This window comes from Aquarana catesbeiana, linkage group LG09 (genome assembly GCF_042186555.1).
Source record: "Aquarana catesbeiana isolate 2022-GZ linkage group LG09, ASM4218655v1, whole genome shotgun sequence".
Lineage (NCBI taxonomy): Eukaryota > Metazoa > Chordata > Amphibia > Anura > Ranidae > Aquarana > Aquarana catesbeiana.
The window spans coordinates 69,445,893-69,469,724 of NC_133332.1; the positions used below are offsets into that span (position 1 = coordinate 69,445,893).

The 23,832-nt window shown below is 45.4% G+C and overlaps 1 protein-coding gene across 2 annotated transcripts in view; it reads right to left on the reverse strand.

Moving 5' to 3' along the window:
* Window positions 1-23,832, reverse strand: part of ECH1 (enoyl-CoA hydratase 1) — an 82,685-nt gene that overhangs the window by 4,822 nt on the left and 54,031 nt on the right. For both annotated transcript variants that reach the window (XM_073598740.1, XM_073598742.1), the window contains exon 8: window positions 18,096-18,167. In XM_073598740.1, coding sequence (XP_073454841.1) covers window positions 18,096-18,167 — 72 coding nt within the window. The remainder of the gene's footprint in view (window positions 1-18,095; window positions 18,168-23,832) is intronic.

Consider the following 23,832-nt stretch of genomic DNA (forward strand, 5'->3'; position numbering starts at 1 on the left):
TTTTATTGTTATCTTAGGGAATGTAAATATCCCCTATGATAGCAATAGGTAGTGACAGGTACTCTTTTTTGAAAAAATTGGGGTCTATTAGACCCTAGATTTCTCCTCTGCCCTCAAAGCATCTGACCACACCAAGATCGGTGTGATAAAATGCTTCCTCAATTTCCCAATGGCGCTATTTACATCCGGCGAAATCTAAGTCATAAAATGCTCGTAGCTTCCGGTTTCTTAGCCATAGAGATGTTTGGAGCCACTCTGGTCTCTGATCAGCTCTATGGTCAGCTGGCTGAATCACCGGCTGCATTCTCAGGTTCCCTGTTGAGACAGGAGAGCCAGAGAAAAACACGGAAGACGGTGGGGGGGGGGCATTCTCTCCCACTGCTTGTAAAAGCAGTCTAGAGGCTAATTAGCCGCTAGGATTGCTTTTACATGAAAGCCGACCACTGGCTGAAAAGAATGATACCAAGATGATACCTAAACCTGCAAGCATCATTCTGGTATAACCACTCAAAGTCGTGAATGGTGTACCTGAAGACAAAAAAATGGTTAACAATAAAGCACAGTAAACGGTAAAGTATAAAAAATTGCATACCTGAAAAGCAAACATGATAAAACATAACAATAAAACATTGCAGAATAGAATACAGTAAAAAAGAGCAGAACAATAGAGAGAATAGAGAGAGAGAGAATAGAGAGAGAATAGAGAGAGAACAATAAAACGACAACTATTATTTTTTATTTTATATTTTTGTTTGTGTGTGTTTTTTTTTTTTTTTAACACTTTTTTTGTAACTGTAACTTTTATAACTGTAACCGGTTCCAGGTTCGGGTCTCTCAAAATGCGATGGCATCTTGGGAGACCCTGTGAAAGTGTGTCCTAGTCTGTGCAATGCTGTACCCTACGCTAATACTCAACTAGTGAATGGTAGCGTTCAAAACATTCACCAATGCAAAGACCAGGATTGACAGGAGGGACAATAATAGCGGGTGTCACGCCTATATCCGCGTTTGCTGCAGACACAACATCTTTTTTGGGGGGGTTCGTTGGGTAGGGGTACTCGGGAGGACATAAAAATGCCTCTCATGCAGCCGACTGCATTTGGTTGGGGATGTGAATGGGGGAAGTACGGGCGCTGCAGAAGTGGTGGGTTCCCAATTAGGATTGGCGAATGCAGCAGGAAGGGCATTATGGGCACGACGGGCCTGTGTTTGTCTTTTTGGTGGCAGCGGGACACTATTTGTGCTTGTCACCTCACCAGCTTGAACTGCACTTATGGGACTCGCCACGTCACCAAGTGTTACTGCAGTGCTGGTTTGACTACGACCGGGGTGTACTAGGCCGCTGGCGCTTGCCAGTTCACCAAAACGCTACCAAAAAAACTGTTAACGATCGCAGGGATCAGGCCTGACTCTGCGAATGCTGCAGTTATGCGTTTAGTGTTTTGTAAGTGACAGTGATCGATCGATACTGCACTTGGGTGGGCTGGGCTGGGCCGGGCCGGGCGGAGGGGCAAAACGCAGGTGCTAGCAGGTATCTGGGCTGATCCCACTAACACTGCGTTTTTGGGAACCCTAAACTGCTGGGGACGCCAGTATAGATCTGATCGGATCAGATCAGATATTGATCAGTTCAGATACTATACCACTAAGGGAGGTGTACGGTGCGTGCGTGGGTGTTAGCGCTACTGGCACTAACCTGACGCTGCCTGGGGCTGGTGCTTGCCAGTTCACCAAAACGCTACCAAAAAAACTGTTAGCGATCGCAGGGATCAGGCCTGACTCTGCGAACGCTGCAGTTATGCGTTTAGTGTTTTGTAAGTGACAGTGATCGATCAATACTGCACTTGGGGCTGGGCCGGGCGGAGGGGCAAAACGCTGGTGCTAGCAGGTATCTGGGCTGATCCTGCTAACACTGCGTTTTTGGGAACCCTAAACTGCTGGGGACGCTAGTATAGATCTGAACAGATCAGATATTGATCCGATCAGATACTATACCACTAAGGGAGGCGTATGCTGCGTGCGTGGGCGTTAGCGGTACTGGCGCTAATCTGACGCTGCCTGGGGCGACGCATATCACCGCCGGGCGATCAGGGGGCTAAACCTTTATTCGGTAATAAACGGCGGGTGCCCTGACACTATAAAAAATAAACGAACTAACCAGCGTCACCCGTAACGGTTATCAGTGGTGAAAGGGTTAACTAGGGGGCAATCAAGGGGTTAAAACATTTATTAGATAGTATATGGGGGTCCCTGTCGCTATAAAACGCTGACGGCGAACCTAAATATTTACGTCCCTAACTAGCGTCACCAGCGACACTAATACAGCGATCTGAAAAATTATCGCTTAGTGACACTGGTGACAGGGGGTGATCAAGGGGTTAAAAAACTTTATTGGGGGGGTTAGGGGGGTATCCTAGACCTAAAGGGGGCCTAACACTCACTGCCCTAACACTGTAACTGTCACAAACTGACACCAATACAGTAATCAGAAAAAAAAAAAAAACCTGCTTGGTGTCAGTTTGTGACGGGGGGGGGAAATCGGGGTGTTTTGTGTGCCTAGCATGTTCTACTGTGTGTGTAGTGTGTTGGTGCACTCACATTACAGTCTTCTCTCCTCGGCCCGGAACGGAAAATACCGAGCCGAGGAGAGATGACATCATTTCCTCTGCCTCTGTGTACAATACAGAGGCAGGGAAATGATCCCATTGGCTGGGAGCGATCGCGAGGGGGGGGGCCACGAATGGATGGCCTCCCCCTCACCACCGATCGCCGGGGGAGATTTGCCGACCGCCGCAGGCACCGGGGGGGGTCCGATCAGACCCCCCACCCGCGGGCAGGCAAGGACGTACCTGTAAGTCCTTTTGCCTGCCCGTGCCATTCTGCCGACGTATATAGTCGTGCGGCGGTCGGCAAGTGGTTAAATAGCAGTCAGTACACACAAGCCATCATTTAAAGTGCCTCTGATTAACTCCAAATAAAGTTAAGCTGTTCTAGTAGGTCTTTCCTGACATTTTCTGAGACGCATCTTACAGCAAAAGCCATGGTCCACAGAGAGCTTCCAAAGCATCAGAGGGACCTCATTGTTAAAAGATATCAGTCAGGAGAAGGGTACAAAAGAATTTCCAAGGCATTAGCTATACCATGGAACACAGTGAAGACAGTCATCATCAAGTGGAGAAAATATGGCTCAACAGTGACATTACCAAGAACTAGGCATCCCTCCAAAATTGATGAAAAGACGAGAAGAAATCTGGTCAGGTAAGCCTACAATCTCCTGTATTCTTCATATGTCTGGGCTATGGGGTAGAGTGGCAAGACAGAAGCCTTTTCTTATGAAGAAAAACATCCAAGCCCGGCTAAATTTTGTAAAAACACATCTGAAGTCTCCCAAAAGCATGTGGGAAAATGTGTTATAGTCTGATGAAACCAAGGTTGAATTTTTTGGCCATAATTCCAAAAGAGATGTTTGGCGCAAAAACAATACTGCACATCACCAAAAGAACACCATACCCACAGTGAAGCATGGTGGTGGCAGCATCTTGCTTTGGGGCCATTTTTCTTCAGCTGGAAATACCAGTCAATAATGGCACAAAACCTTCAGGCTTCTGCTAGAGAGCGGAACATGAAAAGGAACTTCATCTTTCAGCATGACAACAACCCAAAGCATACATCCAAATCAACAAAGGAATTGCTTCACCAGAAGAAGATTAAAGTTTGGGAATGGCCCAGCCAGAATCCAGACCTGATTCCAATTGAAAATCTGTGGGGTGATCTGAAGAGGGCTGTGCACAGGAGGTGCCCTCGCAATCTGACCGATTTGGAGTGTTTTGGGCAAATATTGCCAAGTCAAGATGTGCCATGCTGATAGACTCATACCCAAAAAGACTGAGTGCTGCAATAAAAATTAATATTTGCACAGCTGTCTTACAAGTGCACTTTTTATATAAATAAGACAACAGTAAAGTTATCTCAATTTTTTTTTATATTGTGAAAGATAATGTTATGTCGAGTAAATTGATACCCAACATGTCACGCTTCAAAATTGCACCCACTCATGGAATGGCGACAAACTTTTACCCTTAAAAATCTCCATAGGCGACATTAAAAAAATTCTACAGGTTGCATATTTTGAGTTACAGAGGAGGTCTAGGGCTAGAATTATTGCTCCCGCTCTACCGATCGCAGCGATACCTCACCTGTGTGGTTTGAACATCGTTTTCATATGCAGGCGCTACTCACGTATACGTTCGCTTCTGCACGCGAGCTCGGCGGGACGGCGCATTTAAAATTTTTTTTTTCCTTATTTATTTTACCTTTTATTTTTCATTTTTACACTGTTCTTTTCAAAAACAAAATCATGTCAATTTTATTCCTATTACAAGGAATGTAAACATCCCTTGTAATAGAAAACAAGCATGACAGGACCTCTTAAATATGAGATCTGGGGTCAAAAAGACCTCAGATCTCATATTTACATTAAAATGCAATAAAAAAAATGACCCTTTAAGAGCTATGGGCGGAAGTGACGCTCTGACATCGCTTCCACCCTGCAATGGTATGGAGACGGTTGGAGACCATCTGCCCCTCACTTGCCTCCATACCCAGGAAGGAGAAGGATCCGATCGCCTCCGCTGCTACCGACGGCTTTGGTAAGCGGCGGAGGGCACTGATAAAAGTGATCTTGCGGCAAATACGCCGCAGAGACCACTATTATCGGAAACCGGACCGCTCCCTGAAGAGGAGGATACCAGGGTTATGGCAGCTAGCTGCTGCCATAACAAAGATATCCCTCTTCAAAGTTAGGACATATCGGCGTGCGGCGGTACGGAAGTGGTTAAGGGTGTGCACACTTATGCAACCATATTATTTTAGTTTTTTTATTTTTACTTCACTCCACCTACACAATTTCAGTTTGTTGTTCAACTGAGTTGTACAGTTTTATAGGTCACATTAAAAAGGTGGAAAAAGTTCTAAAATTATTTCTCTTTGTCTCATTTTTTTACATCACAGAAACCTGACATTTTAACAGGGGTGTGTAGACTTTTTATATCCACTGTATATGACATAGTATAACATATTGAACAAAAGTGGGTTACAACATCAATAAGTGTGATCCAAACGGTATCCCCCACAGCTGATGATTTAGCCACTCATATTGCAGGCTGTTAAGGCATATACAATGATAATAAATAAACTGCCTGCAATATGAGTGTTGGTCTCTGCATGCACGTATGGGGGTCCTGATAACTTGAGTCTACTCACATGGATCCAGACTTTCCCTTTTCCATATAGGACAGGTAGGACAAATTATGTACGTTTTCTTTTTGTATTATGATGGTTGAACTATTATGTATAGACTTTAATTTGTGAATAGTAAAATATAATTTATTTTCCAGATTGGTATCGTATCCCTGAAGAAGATAATTGTTATAAATATTTCAAAACGCGTTGGAGTACCTAAGCTTAGTGGGTCAATCAGTAATCCAATAACTGCAAGCTAAATCAGCTGTGGGGGATACCATTTGGATCACACTTCTTGATGTTGTAACCCAATTTTGTACAATATTTTATACTATGTAATATATGTGGTTCAAACCTTTTAAATCGAGAACATAAATCTTATTACTTTAATCTTTTTTTTTGATTAGAAGTTGCCTTCACCATCCTATATAGATTGTAAGCTCTAACGAGCAGGGTAAATCCTATCCTATCCTATGCTATGTAAATCCTGAATGATAATAATAATAATAAAGAGCAACTGTGGTTTTTCAAATATAATTAATGAGGATGGTGGCAACCACACCCAGAGTCACACACAATAATTGTAATTACATTTTCTAAAGAAAATGCTGTACAAGGATTCCACCTATGCCAGGCAATTGAAGCTTAGGCATTGTGATCTTTGCTGAAGGGTAGAATTTGTCATTCTGAACTCTGACAAATTAATCTAGTGTTTGTGTCATGTGACTAACAACAAAGGAAGCCCGAAACAGAGTGAAAAAAAGCTTTTCAGCTCTTTTATCACTGCTTAGTATCTATCTCATAAGGCTGTTAACATTTGTTTGCAATCTAGTATCAGTCTACTATAAGAAAATCTACAACTCACTGCCCAAAATAGGACTTTGCTTGGGAGTTCACTGAGGAACACAAGAAGACTTTCACCTGCCACATACAGAAAAGATTGGACACTGGCAAACAAAAAAAAAAAAAAAACTGTAGGCCAGGCCTGGAAAACCCTTCCTACCAGCTTGCCTCAGTTTTGTAGCAGGCAGTATCAAGAGAATGATCATAAACACAGATAAGTGGGGACTATGGTGAGTACAAAAATCCAGTTTTCTTTATAGTCCTTTGACAGGCACAGGAAGGCTTTTTACCCATAGGATGTCTAGAAACAGTCCAACTGAAAGGTGGGCAACACAGGCCCAATAAAGACAACAAAGAACAAGGGACTGCCTACAGCTCAAAGAGGCTTACGTCTGAAGCTGGCATCAGATAAGGCTGCAATTTCCACCTGGTAGAACTTAATGAACATAGGAACAGAAAACCAGGTAGTAGCCTTGCAAATCTTGGAATGCCCATTGACAGGAAAGGTTAGTACCCGATCCTTGAATGATGGTCTGTCTGTGTCACATAGATATAGTAGATTGAGAAGCCAGTGTGCCCTTACGGGGAACATCCAGAAAGACAAAATAGGAAATTAGCATTTCTGAAGGAAGGAGTGGCTGAGAGATTGATTCTCACAGTTTGCACCACATCCAGGCAATGGAGGGAAATTTCCTTTAGATGAACTGAAGCCAGACAGAGGGATGAAGAACAATGTCCTGGCTGGAGGTGAAAGGCAGAAACTACCTTACGCAAGAAGGAAGATCTAGGCCGTGGGGCTAGACCACTTTTTTTTTTTAACAAGGTTCTCTTCTAAATGGGTATAAAAAAGGTAATAAGTGTTTGGGGGAGCAAATAGCTTGTCAGGGTGTTTCCAATCTTCATTAAGCAAGAGTTGGAACAGCTGATGCAATAGGACAGTCTTTGGAACCTTAAAGTAGAAGTACACGTTAACACTAAAACTCCTGCATCTACAGACATCCACGATCTAACACTAACCCTGTAAAAAAACTCAGTATACATACCTTTTTTTGAAGCCTTTCTGACCCAATCTCATGCTAAGCTGTCAGCTGGGGAGGCAGGTGTAGAGGACACAGCCGACAACGGAAGCCCCATAGTAAGTCAATGGGCGACGTCACTCCCCATTCATTTCACAGCCATTGTCGGCTGTGTCCTTGGCAGAGCTTCCGCCGCTGGAGACCGGATCGGAGCGGCTTCAAAAAATGCATGTATACCGATTTCTTCTTTACAGGGCTAGATAGGTTGTGGATGTGGATGTCTGTAGATGCAGGGATTTTAGTGTTAGGGTGAACTTACACTTTAAGGGGTTCTAAAGGACCCAACACTGGAAACAGCATTGCAGTAGAAGCAATAGGCTGATTCTATCATTTCAAAGTGGTGCATCAAAAAGCTGTGCAATGGTCTCTTTAACTTCAGAGTAATAGCAGTAGACTCTGACCCTTCAGGGGCAAACTGGAGCAACTCAGAATCAGATGGAATCTCAGTGGCTGAGGACTCAGAAGCTTTCAAGGCCACGGGTAGATAAGCTACAAAAATCGTTGAGTGTTGCCATCCTCACATACAATGCCTGCATCCCTAAATTTTGATAAACACTAAGAACACAGCTTTGATCAGGACTTTACAGGCATTGCAACTACATATTTAAAAAAAAAAAAAAAAGATACAAATTTTATTTATCACATACTGTATCCTAAAAGACATTCAAAATAGTATGAAAAATTCTGTGAACATAAAGTGATCATAATATGATTTGGATGCGCATTTCTCATATTTCATTGTACTTCAAGATATTCTCTTTAAGGAAATTGAGAAAGTGCAGAAAACGTTAAAAAAAAACAAAGGACATCATCACAACTAATCCTAAAGCCTAGTACACATGGGCCGGCATCGGCCAGTTCAATAGAAACTGTCTGACATTCGGCCCATGTGTACTGCAGCCTGTCGCAGGGGCATGACCAATCATCTACCAATGGCTGATGGCTGAGAGTGCTGGCCGGAATGTTCTGGTGGGGGCTTTCCCCCTGTCAGAATACAATAGAAAAGCAGGGGAGATCGCTGTACTAACATCGGAGCGTTGGTACAGCGGCTCCGACCTAAGCTGCCAGCATTTTTTTTCGTTCAGCCCGCTGAGTTGAACGGAAAAGAAAAAAAACTAGTAGTGTGTATGAAGCTTTATGTATAAAACACATGTAATCATTATATCAGCTACACTGTACACTTAAAACCCAGTAGATCACATAACAGAGAGCTGATAAAAACATATCACACTAGGGGGATGTATCACCGTTGGCCAGTAGTAAGCAAGAGGTCAAAATTTATTTTTTTTTGCTCCATTACAATTGTTGTGGTGGAGCTTTGTACCTGGCTATATATAGTTATGTTTTATAATCTCCGAGCCTGTTGCACACCCCTATCACCCTACCCGAGTTCACATCTGATTTGTTGGCGTAATTTTTGAAAAATCCTAATTTTTTAGCCAGATTTATGCTGCCATAATAGAGTATATGATCTATGTAGATTATTATTGTCTACTTTAAATTATTGTGCAATTCTTGAAACTCTTCTTTTTGTTATTTTTGTCCTCAAGTGGTGTCTGTCGGTCCTGTTAAGTGAGATGACCTCTGGCTTACTACTGGATGACAATGATACATCCCCTAGTGTGATATGTTTTTATCAGCTGTCTGCTATGTGATCTACTGGGTTGTAAGTGTACAATGTAGCTGATATAATGATTACATATGTTTTATACATGAGGATTAGTTGTGATGATGCTCTTTGCCTATTTTATAGTTTCTGTTCTGTACTTTCTCCTTGAAGAAAAGAATATCTAGAAACGCTTGTAATACCAGAAATGTGCATCCAAACCATATTATGATCAATACATGTTTACACAATTTTCATACCATTTCGAATGTCTTATATGATGTGATAAATAAAATTTCTATTTTTTTTTTTTTTACATAATCACATAGTTGCAATGCCTGTAAAGTCCCGATCAGCAAATAAGTGGCTGATATGGGCAATAAAGTCTTGCATGGCTGTAATAAAGAGCAGAGGAAGCGCCCACGCTCAACAGAGCTAAAGAGGACTTAGATGACGAGAATTACTCTAGAAGCAGAGGGCAATATGATTCCAGATTGCAGATGTCAGCAGCACCATCAGGAGGCATGTTGCATTAACCCTGGAGCTGTTTGTAGTGTGAGCTGTGGGCACCAGTGGGACTGTCCAGCTCAGTCTAAATTCAGACATGTGGCAAACTTAGGGCACAGGGTACAAAGAAAGGCCTCAGATACTAACAAAATCTAGCAGTTACTGTAGGTGGACAGCAGAAATGGATCGAAGATCTAGGTTCTACGAGCTTCTTTGCAAGCAGCAAGAACAACAGGAAGATGCTTCCCCGATGCAGAATGAGAGTGCAACACTTCTCCCAGCGGATGATGTCAGCACTAATTCACACACTGATTACTCAGCTGTGGAAAATAGCAGGAAACAGTGAATTTTTTAAAGGCCATCAGCTTCCTATATTCCTGAGGTAGCTCCCAATGCTCAGCACAACTTGCTTACTAAAAAGTTAGTCTCTACAGACAGGGCAAGCGCTGAGGCAATGCCAGTGGCTCTGGACCTGGAAAATGCTCCAGTGTTAGCTTCTTAATAGAAAGTAGTCTGGAAAGTGCCCTATGCAGAACCTAGTGCCTGAAGTTTACTTCCAGGCTATCCCTGCAAAGTCTAGTTCAGCGGGGTCCCTCCACAGCACTCCAAAAAAAAAAAAAACAAACAGGCTGAAGACGGCAGCACCAGATAACACTCTAGCAGTGTCTAATGCTTAGTACACACGATGAGAAAATAGATGCAACAATATCCGAAAGGGGGGCGTGGCCAAGATGGCGCTGTGAGCGGCGGCTTTTTTTTTTAGAGAGATCCGCTCATTCGATTTTCTAATCCGGATCCATCGATCCTAAACACCTACATATTTCACCCCAGCTGCTCGGGGGGGAACCTGGGACTCCCTAATAAGTGAGGGGCGAGGAGGATTTCTCTTCCCGGGCCGAGATCGGCGCCGTCGCGCGCTCCCGGCCTGCCGTGGACGACTAGGCCCAAGCCGCGCGGCGAACCAGGAGTGAGGAGACCCTGGACTGTATATAGGCCGCGCGCTGGGCCTGGTCTCTCCTTCCCTCCACGTGTGACTAGGCCGCAGCCGTGGCCTTTCCTAAAGATCCGGAGCCGTCGGACTGCCTGGGGGAGACCCTGACCCTGTTGGCTTAGAGGAGGAGGCCCTGTGCTGGGTGGGGATATCTCCCTGTGAGGGGAAAGACTCCTGGAACACCTTCACCCCCTGTCCTCCGGATTGGGGGGATCCCCGGCTAAGCTGCACACAAAAAGGTGGACAGCCTCTGCATCATACTACCCCAGGTGAGAGGAAAGACTGTTAAGGGGGACACACACATTGTACCATACCTACTCCTTGACTACCCCTGACCCTGCAGACAGGATCCCACAGCCAGTCGCTGACTGCTGCCCGGCTTTGGGCCCCCTAGCTCCTGAATGAGACGCAGGAACTCCAGCGCAAAGTATAGTAAAGGGGGTAAGAGGCTGACTTTTCCACCACGGTTGGACTCCCCTCAGACGCCCGCCTGCCCCTCTCCGGAGGACTTTAATGTGCGCAGCACCCACAAAGCCTCGCAGATGACCACTATGGCATCGGATGACTCTTGGCCCCCCTGGCTGGCGGATGTCATGGCGGCTATCGCCACTTGCCAATCCACGTTAACATCCAAAATTGAAGCTGTCCAGCTGGATATAGGTCTCATCCGCCAAGATATAGATAAAATCAGATCACGAGTCACTGAGATGGAGCAGAGACTGAGTACCACTGAAGATACCATTGCGGACCATGGGGCATCACTCCGTACACTCCAAACCAAAGTAAAAGCCCTTGAATACCAAGCCGAGGACGTGGAGAACAGGAATCGGCGTAATAATCTCCGTATTGTTGGTCTACCGGAGGGGGTAGAGGGGACTAATCCCACCTCCTTCATAGAGGCTCTCTTGCATGACCTGTTACCTGAGGCCCACTGGTCACCTTATTACACGGTGGAGAGGGCGCACCGCATCCCGCCTAAGCCGGGACCCCCTGGATCCCCTCCCCACCTTCATACTCCGTCTCCTCAACTTCAGAGACAGAGACGAAGTTCCCTGCGCTTCTAGAAATGTGGGGGACCTCAGATTCCAAAACACAAAGCTGATGATCTTCCCGGACTACTCGGTAGAGACACAGAAACTCAGGAAATCTTTTGACCAAGTTAAAGCAGCTTTGCGATCACGCAGCATTCGCTAGAGTGTGCTTTTCCCTGCTCGCCTCAGAGTCCAGGACGGCGAGACAACTCGTTTCTTTACTAGACCGAGAGAGGCCTCAGCCTGGCTGGACTCCCTACCACAGTCTCGATGAGGGTCTACCTGGTATGTGTTGTATGACCCCTCTCATTGCTTACTCTCCATGGTCTCGGCCAAGGTCCGAGCTACCACACAAAATACCACATTGATGATGTAGTTTGTTGCACAGGCTAGGCCCAGTTCAAGCTATTTTGTGTGCTGATTTGAGGAGGGATGCTTACTATCCCTACCAGGGAAATTTCAAGTTAATGCCCCTGCCAAAGAACTTGGTCAGGAGACCTTTGGGACATACAGTTCCTTTACACCTGTTTCTTCCTTTGAACAATGTTGGAATTCTTGTTCTATGTATCCTCCTAAAGACGGATCGACTTCACTGTGAGGCCGCACTATGGGCTAATTCTCTTCATCTGACTTTCTAGGCCTTCACAGCCTGCTGTACCACAAGCGGAGATCTCATGTGTGGAAAGCCGCTTGAACTGCTGCTTCCTCCCCCCGTGTGAAGTTTCGGGGGGGGGGGGGGGGTGGACTCGCCTCTTCCATGGACCCCCAGTTGCAGCCGGTGAGCTGAATAAGTTTGGGATTGAAACCCGCCTCAGTTTTGGGGGGTTGGGTGGGGTGGGGGGTGATGAAAGTTCCCCTAATGGGGCAAATTGCATTTACTTTAGATACTGGTACCCTTTATCGTTTTTTTTTAGTTTGGTTTTGTTTTTATTTGACATTTGTACTAAAATACTTGACTTCTCAGCATTGCACTATTTCCAGATGTGTCCGTTTGGGTCCTGGGGTCCAGTTCAGGAGCCGTGACCTACATTACTCCTAACACTCTTATTATCCCTCGTAGATATGTCCTCCCTTAACATCATCTCCTGGAACACCAGGGGACTGAACTCCCCGGTCAAGCGTTCCCTGGTGTTCCAATTCATTAAAACCTATAACCCACACATAGGTGTGCTCCAAGAGACACACCTAACAGGACGTAGGGTTCTGGCCCTAAAAAAACCATGGGTGGGGCACCATTACCACTCTACACACTCCACTTTCTCTAGGGGTGTTACTATTCTGGTATTGAAATCACTTCCTTTTCGGCTTCTGGACTTGGCCCTGGACCCTGACGGTCGGTATGTTATTATTCATGCTAAAATATACTCTATAACATGGACTATTGTGGGCTTATATCTGCCTCCTCCGGCTTCCTTGCTGGTGCTCAATCAGATCACCGACAAGATGGCTGAATTTGCTTCTGATAACAATGTTATATTGGGTGACTTCAATCTGGTCCCTGACCCGGACGTTAACAAGCTAACTCCTGCGGGACATCATTGCCCTGGGATGGCTGAGTGGGCGGACACCTATGGCTTGACGGATGTCTGGAGGTGGCGTCACCCCCAGACCAGGGCATACACATGCCATTCGGCCTCTCATAGAACGTTTTCCCGCATAGACTTGGTCTTCGCAGGGAGCCCGGTCCTCCCACGGGTCACGGACATACAAATACTCCCTAGGGGAATCTCCGACCACGCACCCTTGTTGCTGTCCTTAGACCTTTCCCTGGGCACAGTAGAAAGGATATGGAGGCTTTCCAGATTTTGGATTTCAGACACTGCAGTAGACTCCCAATTTAGAACGGAACTGCTTGACTTCTGGGCCGTAAATGTGGGCTCAGCTGACCCCACAGTTGTGTGGGACCCCTTCAAGGCCACGACGAGGGGACATTACCAGACCATCATTGCCAGAGTCCGTCGGGAGCGTAGGGCAGATTTGGTTAGGGCTGAGGAGGAGGCGAGTAGTGCGGAGGCTCTTTTTGTTCGCACTCGGGATCCTGTGCACTACTCGCAGCTACAACTTCTGACGAAGGAGGTGATTCGTCTCCGTACCTCTCTCACCCAGAAGAAAATGCTGGCTCAATCCCAACGGATTTTTGAGCAGGGAGAGAGGTCAGGCCGTTTGTTGGCCTGCCTTTCCAGGGAACAGGCGGGAGGGTTGAGCATCTCACATATTAGGGACTCCTCGGGATAGTTGATCCATACACCAGAAGGGATCAATGGCTGTTTTGCGCAATTCTATGAATCTCTCTACAGGTCCAGGGTAGACTACAGAAGGGAGGATCTGGTAGCATATTTAGATGACATTGACGTTCCAACCCTTACAGTAACGTACCGTGACAAGCTCGACGCACCAATTACGTCCTTGGAGATACTCCAGGCGCTTAAATCGATGCAGACAGGGAAAACACCGGGGCCTGATGGCATCCCTGTGGAGTTTTACAAACAATATGCTACAGAACTAGTTGATAAACTTCAGTGCCTTTTCTCTGCATCGCCGTGCCTCGAAAAACTCCCGGACACAATGAGCGAAGCGATCATAGTAGTGATGCCTAAGCCGGGGAAGGACCCCACGTTATGTGCCTCCTATCGCCCTATATCCCTTCTGAACGTGGATGCAAAGGTACTGGCAAAAGGTATTGGCCAATAGGCTTAATTTGGTCATTACTGCCCTCATCCACAGGGATCAAACAGGCTTCATGCCCGGGAAGGGAACTGACATTAATATCAGACGCCTTCACACTCATATAGACAGAGCAGATGAGGTGACCAAAGGAACGGTGGCCTCACGCGACGCGGAGAAGGCTTTCGACTCCGTCGAGTGGGGCTACCTATGGGAAGTGCTGTCGAGATTTGGGTTTGGCCCGGGTTTTATGAAATGGCTCCGCATGTTATACCATGGACCCTCAGCTAGAATACGTACCAACGGATGCCTATCGGGGAAGTTCCACCTGTTTCGCGGCACGCGACAGGGATGCCCCCTCTCCCCGGGCCCATTTGCTTTGGCGATGGAGCCTCTGGCTGTTTCACTGAGGGCTCACCCTGGGGTGAGGGGACTTCAAGTAGGTCCAATTGAGGAAAAGCTATCGCTGTACGCGGACGATGCTCTGCTCTATTTAGCGGACGCCTCGTCCTCATTGCAGACCGCCCTGGATCTAATTAACCAATTCGGTGGCTATTCGGGGATTCGCATTAATTGGGACAAGTCGATTCTCTTCCGGCTCCACCCCTCGACCCCTAAGGTACCACACTCGCAGCTCAAATGGGTAGAAGATTTCAAATACTTGGGGATTAAAATTAGCGCTAAGGTCCAAGACTACATGGACAACAATCTCCGACCACTCATGACGCAGCTTACGGCTAGGTGTGCTGCTTGGCATTCCCTTCCACTGACCCCTGTTGGCAGAGTCAACTTACTAAAAATTATTTACCTTCCCAAGTTTCTCTACTTCTTCCGTAACACACCCATACACATCCCTAGGACTTTTTTCCGCAGGCTGGAGAGTCTGCTGATACAATTTGTCTGGGCTGGGAGGCCACCCAGGGTGGCCAAGCAGATCCTATACCTCCCACTTTCAGGGGGGGGGTCTGGCACTGCCGAATTTTCAAATCTACTACTGGGCAGCTGTTCTGGTCACGATTCGGTGGTGGTTCTTCCCAGCCCACACAGAATCCGGCGGTCACTCTGGAGGCGGCTATTCTGGGCTCCTTTGCTGCCCTGAGCAATCTCCCATTTTGCGGCCTCAGGGCCAATTCATCCATGACGACTCTGATGTGGACCACTGTGAGGGTCTGGCAGGAGGCTAGGAAAATATACCGGAAGCCCAATCACATTTCGCCTCACATGCCCCTATGGGGTAACCCTATGCTCCCCCACTTTTATAGTATACCGGACCCCTCTCTCTGGGCAAAGAAGGGAATCCTCACATTAAAACATGTGGTTAAGGATAATAGGCTTATGACTTTCCAAGCCCTGAGGCAATCCTTCGTTATCCCGCCCTCCTTCCAATTCAGGTACTGGCAGCTGAAACATGCCTTTGAAGCTCAGTTCCCAGCCCCCCTTATTCTGGAACCAGATTCCATTGAACGACTCCTGACTTCCAGTGTAATGGGGAAGCCTCTCTCAACTTTATATCTATATCTCACAGTGGAGTATGATGCCAAATTAACTAAAACCTGGGAAAAGTGGAGGGTTGATATTCCCTCTTTAGACGAGGAGGAATGGAAGGAGTGTTTAATTTCCTACATTCCCTCCATGATCGCAGCAAAAGACAGGTTTATGCAATTTAAGTTCCTACATAGAGCGTATTTACATAGTTACATAGTAGGTGAGGTTGAAAAAAGACACAAGTCCAACCTATGTGTGTGATTATGTGTCAGTTTCACCCCCCAGAGACTGGCGCGCATTTACCATGACAGAGATCCCAATTGTCAGAGATGCAGGCAGGAGGTGGGCACGTTCTGGCACATGGTCTGGTCTTGTCCCAAGATCCGACCCTTTTGGTCAGCAGTTGCCTCCACACTGAGCGAAGTCACGGGCTCAAACTTAGCAGTGGATCCCCAAATACTGTTGCTTAGTCATCTGGAGGATGTTGAGGGTGATAGGTATAGTAAACTGGTGTCTAACCTTCACTTTGTACTACGCTAGGCGAGAAGTTTTACTAAGATGGAAATTGGCAGAGCCTCCTTCCCTTGCCTCGTGGAGAAGGTCGGGTACTCCCCCTATAGACTGACCTATGAAAGTAGACAATGCCCGGGGAAGTTCGATAAAATTTGGTCCTCTTGGGTGGACACCTTTGAAGACCCTGAACCCCCTACCCCATAACCAGGATGTGAAATACAGTAAAGGACATCCTACATTTCAGGTCTATTCTTCTTATGCCCATTCCCCTTCATCCCCCTCCTTCCCATCCCTCCCCCCCCCCCTCCTCCCCTCCTCCTCCTCAGGAAAAAAAAAAATATCCGAAAGGACAAGCATGAACAAACGATTTTCGTTTAATTGGTATAGTACGTGTACGAAAAAAATTGTGTGACCAAGACCACGTATGCTCAGAAAAGAAAGAACACATTACAATACAAAACATCACTTCCGAAGTTGTATCTGTCGTAGGAGAGTTTTCATAACTTTAGTAACCTATTGGTTTTCGATAGGAGATTAGCATGCAAAAAAAAAAAAAAAAAAAAAAGGGATGATCATTCGACTGATATTCTTATCGTATGTACTAGGCATTGGGAATTGAAGAAGAAAATTCTGGAACAATAAAAAAGAAAAAAGGTGCAAAAATAGGTTAATCTTTGACATAGCAGAGTTAACCACTTAAGAACCGAGCCTCTTTTTGACACTTGTTTACAAGTTAAAATCATTTTTTGCTAGAAAATTACTTAGAACCCCCAAACATATATATTTTTTTTCAGACACCCTAGAGAATAAAATGGCGGTCATTGCAATACTTTATGTCACACCGTATTTGCGCAGCGGTCTTACAAGCGCAATTGTTTTGAAAAAGATACACCTTTTTGAGTTAAAAAATAAGACAGCAGTGAAGTTAGCCCATTTTTTTTCTATATTGTGAAAGATACTGTTACACAGAGTAAATGAATACCCAACATGTCACGCTTCAAAATTGTGCCCGCTTGTGGAATGGCGACAAACTTTGGCACTTAAAAAATCTCCATTGGCGACGTTTAAAAATTTAGATGGCGGGGGCCATCTTTCCCTCACTCAACATCCAGCCAGCGAGGGGAGCGTACGCGATTGTCTCGGCCGTACCGACGGCTCCGGTAAGCGGCGGAGACGACTGAAGCATGGTGGGAGGGCGCCCTCTCCCGCCACTGATAAGTGATCCTGTGGCAAATCCGCCACAGAGACCACTTTTATCTCAAAGAGAAACACATGCCGTTCCTGAAAATACCTGGGTTTTGGCAGCTAGCTGCTGCCATAACAACGATATTTAGCGTCAAAGTATCGATGTACGGGTACGGCGATTTGCATGACGTGGTTAAAGAGAAGACATCCATCCTTCTAGGACATTAGCTAAAAACGAAGGCATGCTAGTGGTGGGAGTAGTTATTCTTTGCTGTGCTACAGTTCTATTGTTTGCCAGTGTCAAACTGTCCCTTAGGCAGCAATATAATCAGAAAGTGTTACTAAACCCAGGCCCCTGCATTCACTATATCTGGTCTCCCACAGTACACAGAACATGGAAATGCAATTATTTTAGTAAATATAAACTGATAAATACCTTTTCTCATCAGCAGTTAGAGCAGTTTGGTTACTTATATGAGTGTCTGGTTAAAGCTTGTAAAAGGAGTTTTCATTCTCCCACGATTGTCCTATGGGAATGCAGGACCCCTGACCCTCTGTCTGGACAGTGCTGATTGACCCTGTGCTGATCACATGCACTCTCGCAAGATTAAAAAAACTCTCTAGTAATACACACCAAACTGAGCATGTGCAGCCTGTCCCCTGGCTTTGTAAAAATCAGGTTATTTTTTGGAAACAGTGGAAGAAGAAGGAGAGGATCAGATAAGACAGGATCGAACAGCCTTTTTACACAATGCAGAGGATTAACCCCTTAGGTTCCACAGTGAGTATAACAAGGATGCTTTACTGCATATAAGGACTGATTTTACTGTTGTAGGTTTGGAAACACTTTAAAGACTCCCTTTGTCCCTCAATGGACGATAAAGATCACAATATTCAGCAGTTATAGATCACTGGAATCCTACTTTTTTGCCATATTGAATAAAAATACATACCTGACTAAACCGCTGCTCAAGGCTTCATCTGACATCATTTTCCTAGCAGTTAAAGTCAGTTCACTGACCAGGCTACAAGGAAAGCAGAAAATTAAATGTTACCCTCTGTTATCAGTTCATGTGCAGACATCAGTCAGCCTCTCATTAATCTGCATGCATTCAGTTCATAAAAACCCAAATCCCCTGCGCTGTCTGAAATACTAACCAGTGTTTGTAGAACAAGCAGGGAGCAACCCTTTTTCCAAGTTTCAAGATACCACCTCCATGTTTATTTAAAGCCCAACTCCCGGCACAAAGAAAAAAAAAAAAATCAACAGTATTACAGAAGGTATACATTCCCCTGGCAGAAAAGGACCCCCCCCACTTACATGCGAGCGGGAACAGAAGTACAAAGGGAGACACAGTGGTATTTCTTCTCTATGTGTAAAAGAACATATTGACAGCTGTAGAATGAGGCTAGCATGGCAGGCAGGGGCGGGGGGTATTCTTTTCTGCCACTGGAATATATGTATAACTGTCCAGGCATCCAGCTGTGTCCTCACCCGGGACAATTCTTGGCTAGGGGAAACCGGTGTTCTGCCGAAAACTCCAACTGGCCAAAATCTCCAACCACGTCACTTCTGGTGACTCTCCAGCATCAGTAATTGGAGATTTGGACAAGTTGGCTGTTTTCACAGAACACCAGCAGCGTATACCATACGGTACACAATATGAGTGGACATTGTTAGTCCGCCCGCAGGTAACCAACAACATGGCTAGTAACCAAGGCAGCGACAACTTTTTTTCCTCCTTAGCCATTGTGTTCTGTCAAATCAGCCAAACTTGTCCTATACCGTAGTGTATATGCTGCCGGTGTTCTGTCAAAACAGCCAATTCAAATCTCCAATTATTGCTGCTGGAGTGTCACCAGAAGTGACATTGTTTGTAGATTCTAGTGAGTTGCGGCTCCCAGCAGGTTTTGCTTTCCTAATGTGCCGACTGCATTTGGGGGGGGGCAACCAGGTCAAAACCAGATACCCGCTCCTCCCCAAAAGGGTTTCAATGTGGCAGCTAATGATGCTTTCACTATTTTTCCAGACTAAGTACAGAAACCATACAGGTAGAACATACAAAATCCATACACAAGTCCTTGCTGGGAACCAAACCCACAACGCATGAATATAGACGAACCATTGTTCTGTATTTGTTATAACAAAGCACACTTCCCTATTCAGACTGTATGTAAGGCAGGCAGAAACCTCACGCTAATCTAGACCTGGATTTCAGCTGAACTGTACTGCAACTTGATCTATGGCTCAATTCATATAACCCGTGTCTGATATCAGCTATGCACTACAAATTCCCAAAATGTGCCAAGCCCACTGCAGGAGCTGGGAGTTGAAGTCAGAAGGATTCTTAGATCTATAATACACCAGAGATCAACTAGGTCTCTTGTGAGATCTTGGTTTAAAAAAGTCATAAACTGACACTACTGCCCACAAAAAATGGAATGAAGAAATAAACGTGAATGATTAACTAAATACAGGAACAGACATCATAAAAAAACATAGACAAGCCAAATACTAGTACGGGAAACTCTGTCATACAACAGCCTAGGATGGAAACCTGGAAAGGAGGGGGTAGACACAGTGTCTAAAGTGCAGAGCTAATCTGCAGAGCTGCCATCTGGGCAGCCTCTAATGTAGCTGGGTGTAATTATTATAGGTCTCGATCTACTATAATTTAAATGCAAAAATGTATCCGATTTATTGCTTTGGGCAACTTCACTTTGCATGCTGTTTGTGCTGCAAATTTCACAAAGCAACACGTGAAATAAAAACGCTCTGCGTTCACAGCAAACTAACCTTTTATTTTTAAATCTTCAGTTGGAAAATGGCAACTGATAGCCAACGTGACTCTTCTTTCTGATATTTAGCCCGGGTTCACACTTGTACTACAAATGCTCCGACGCTGGGAGTACAAGTCGCATGACGTAAATAATTGAAAATTAAACGTTCCCTATGAGAGCCATCTTAACTGGTCCAACACAAGTCAGTCCGACTTTGAAAAAGGTTCCTGCACTACTTTGGTCCGACTCTGATCCTACTTCAGCCCATTGAATATCATTGAAGTCGATCATGGTATTAACTGATCCAACTTTGGCATGCGAAAATAAACAAAAAAAAAAAAAAAACAAAACGGCATGGGGTTCCCCCTCCAAGCACATACCAGACCGAGGGTCTGGTATGGATTCTAAGGGGAATCCCCACGCCAAAAAACGGAGTGGGGTCCCCCTCCCCAAATTCATACCAGACCCTTATCCAAGGATGCAGCCCGGCAGGTCAGTAAAGGGGGTGGGAGCGAGCGCCCCACCCCCCTCCTGAGAACCATACCAGGCCACATGCCCTCAACATGGGGGTGTGCTTTGGGGCAGGGGGAGCCCTGCGCCCCCCTACCCAACGCACCTTTTCCCATGTTGACGAGGACAAGGGCCTCTCCCGACAACCCTGGCCGGTGGTTGTCGTGGTCTGCAGGGAAGGAATCTGGAAGCCTCCTTTAACAAGGGGGCCATAGATTCCAGATCTGGGCTCACCACCCTATGTGAATGAGTATGGGGTACATTGTACCTCTACCCATTCACCTATAAAAAAAAAGTGTCAAAAAGTAAAAACAGTACACAGGCCCCACCCCCTTATGACGTCACCCCCCTCAGTTCCCGGGTGGTGACGTCATAAGGGGTGGGGCCTCCGGATGACATCACCTGGTGGCCACGCCCCATGGCTATACAAGTCATAGCACACGGCAGACCCATCACATAGGGTGGGGGGCTGAGATCCGGGGGCCCCCTTGTTAAAGGGGGCTTCCAGATTCCGATAAGCCCCTCGCTTGCAGACCCCGACAATCACCGACCAGGGTTGTCGGGAAGAGTCCCTTGTCCCCATCAACATGGGGACAAGGTGCTCTGGGTAGGGGGGCTCAGGGCCCCACCTGCCCCAAAGCACCCACCCCCCATGTTGAGGGCATGTGGCCTGGCGGGTTGCGTGCTTGGATAAGGGTCCGGTATGGATTTTGGGGGGAACCCACGCTGTTTTTTTTTTAAAATTTGGCGTGGTGTTCCCCTTCAAGATCCTCAGAGCACAAGTAGCATGCCAAAGTCAGATCAGTTAAGACACAGTTACATAGTAGGCGAGGTTGAAAAAAAGACCGTCAAGTCCAACCTATGTGTGTGATTTTATGTCAGTATTGCATTGTATATCCCTGTATGTTGTGGTCATTCAGGTGCTTATCTAACAGCTTTTTTAAATTATCGATGCTCCCCGATGAAACCACTGCCTGTGGAAGAGAACTCCACATCCTAACTGCTCTTACAGTAAAGAACCCTGTACACAGTTTAAGGTTAAACCGCTTTTCTTCTAATTTTAGTGATTGGCCGCGTGGCTTATTAAATTCCCTTTCGCGGAAAAGCTTTATCCCTTGTGTGGGGTCAACAGTACGGTATTTTTACACTAAAATCATATCCCCTCAAGAGTCTCTTCTCCAGAGAGAATAAGCTCAGTGCTCGTAACCTTTCCTCTAAACTATGGTCCTCCAGTCCCTTTATTAGTTTTGTTGACCTTCTCTGGACTCTCTCCAGTTCCAGCACCTCCTTCCTGAGGACTGGCACCCAGAACTGGACAGGATACTCCAGGTGCGGCCGGACCAGAGTCTTATAGAGTGGGAGAATTATTGTTTTATGTCTGGAGTTAATCCCCTTCTTAATGCATGCCAATATTTTGTTTGCTTTGCTTGGCATTGCTGTCATCTACTAAGACCCCTAGTTCCTTTTTCATTCCCCCAGAGGTTCTCCCCCTAGTGAGTAGATTGCATTCATATTTTTGCCACCCAAATGCATTCATTTACATTTTTCTACGTTCAGATCTTCTTGCAAAGTTTCTACATCCTGCAAAGAAGTCATTGCCCTGCTTAGCTTAGTGTCGTCCGCAAATACAGAGATTGAGCTGTTTATCCCATCCTCCAGGTTGTTTATGAATAAATTAAATAGGATTGGTCCCAGGACAGAACCCTGGGGACACCCCACTTTCCACCCCAGACCATTCCGAGTATTCCCCATCTATCACTACCCTCTGACCTCGCCCCTGTAGCCTGTTTTCAATCCATGTACTACCCCTATGGTTCATGCCAACAGATATTACTTTGTACAGTAAATGTTTATGGGGAACTGTATCAAATGCTTTCGCAAAATACAGATACACCATGTCTATGGGCCTTTCTTTATCTAGATGGCAGCTCACCTCTCCATAGAAGGTTAATAGATTGGTTTGGCAAGAACAATTCTTCATGAATCCATGCTGATTACTGCTAATGATAACGTTGTCATTACTAAAATCTTGTATATAGTCCCTTAATATCCCCTCCAAGAGTTAGCATACAATTGATGTTAGGCAACTGGTCTGTAATTCCCAGGAATGTATCTTGGCCCTTTTTTAAATATTGGTGCTACATTGGCTGTTCTCCAATCAGCTGGTACCATTCCAGTCAGTAGACTGTTCGTAAAAATTAGGAACAATGGTCTGGCAATTACTTGACTGAGTTCCTTAAGGACCATCGGGTGCAAGAAATCTGGTCCCAGTGACTTATTAACGTTAAGTTCTATTTCTAATCCTGTCCTCCGTTAGCCATAAGTGTGCTTCCTGTGTCATGATATTGCAGTTTTGGTTACTGAAGCCCTCCGATTCCCTGGTGATGACTGAGGAGAAGAAAAAATTCAATACCTTCGCCATCTCTCCATCCTTAGTAACCAGATTCCCTTCATCATTCTTTGTGGGACCAATATGATCTGACCTCCATTTCTTACTATGTATGTACCTAAAGAATTTCTTGGGATTTTTTTTTTTTTAACTCTCCTTTGCTATGTGCCTTTCATGTTCTATCTTAGACACCCAGATCGCACCCTTACATTTCCTGTTGCATTCTTTGTAAAGTTGGAATGCTGATGATGATCCCTCAGCCTTGTATTTTTTGAAGGTCTTCTCCTTTGCTTTTATATGCATTTTTACGTTGGAGTTAAGCCACCCAGGACTTTTATTCACTCTTTTACATTGGCTAATGCCCTTATTTAATATGCTCTTAAAGCATACCCATTTTCCTACATGTTCTTTGTTTCTAAGATTTTATCCCAATTATCTTCTAGCAAGGATCGTAGTTTAGGGAAGTTGGCTCTTTTGAAATTCAGTGTCTTTGTATTCCCCTTATGTTTCCTGTTTGGTGATTTTCCTAAATTGCCCCGTATTTCCACATCCATGATCAGGTCTGTATTGTTGGTAATCAGTAGGTCTAGTAACGCTTTGTTTCTAGTTGGTGCATTTACCATCTGACCCATGAAATTGTCCTGCAAGACATTTAGCAACTGGCAAGCCTTAGATGAATGCGCGGTTCCTTCCACCCAGTCTATGTCTGGATATTTAAAATCCCCTATTATAATGACACTTCCCATTCTTGCCGCTAATCCAAATTGTGATAGGAGGTCCACATCCGCCTCCTCCCTCTGGTTAGGGGGCCTAGAGCATACTCCCAGTATTATTTTCACATTAGTTTCCTCTCTTTGTAGCTCTACCCAAAAGGATTCCACCTCCTCCCTTGGTCCCTTAGTGATGTCATCTCTCAAATTGACTTGTACACCATTTTTGATATACAGGCATACCCCTCCCCCTTTTTTTTACCCTCTCTATCCCTGCTACATAGGGAATACTCTTGAATG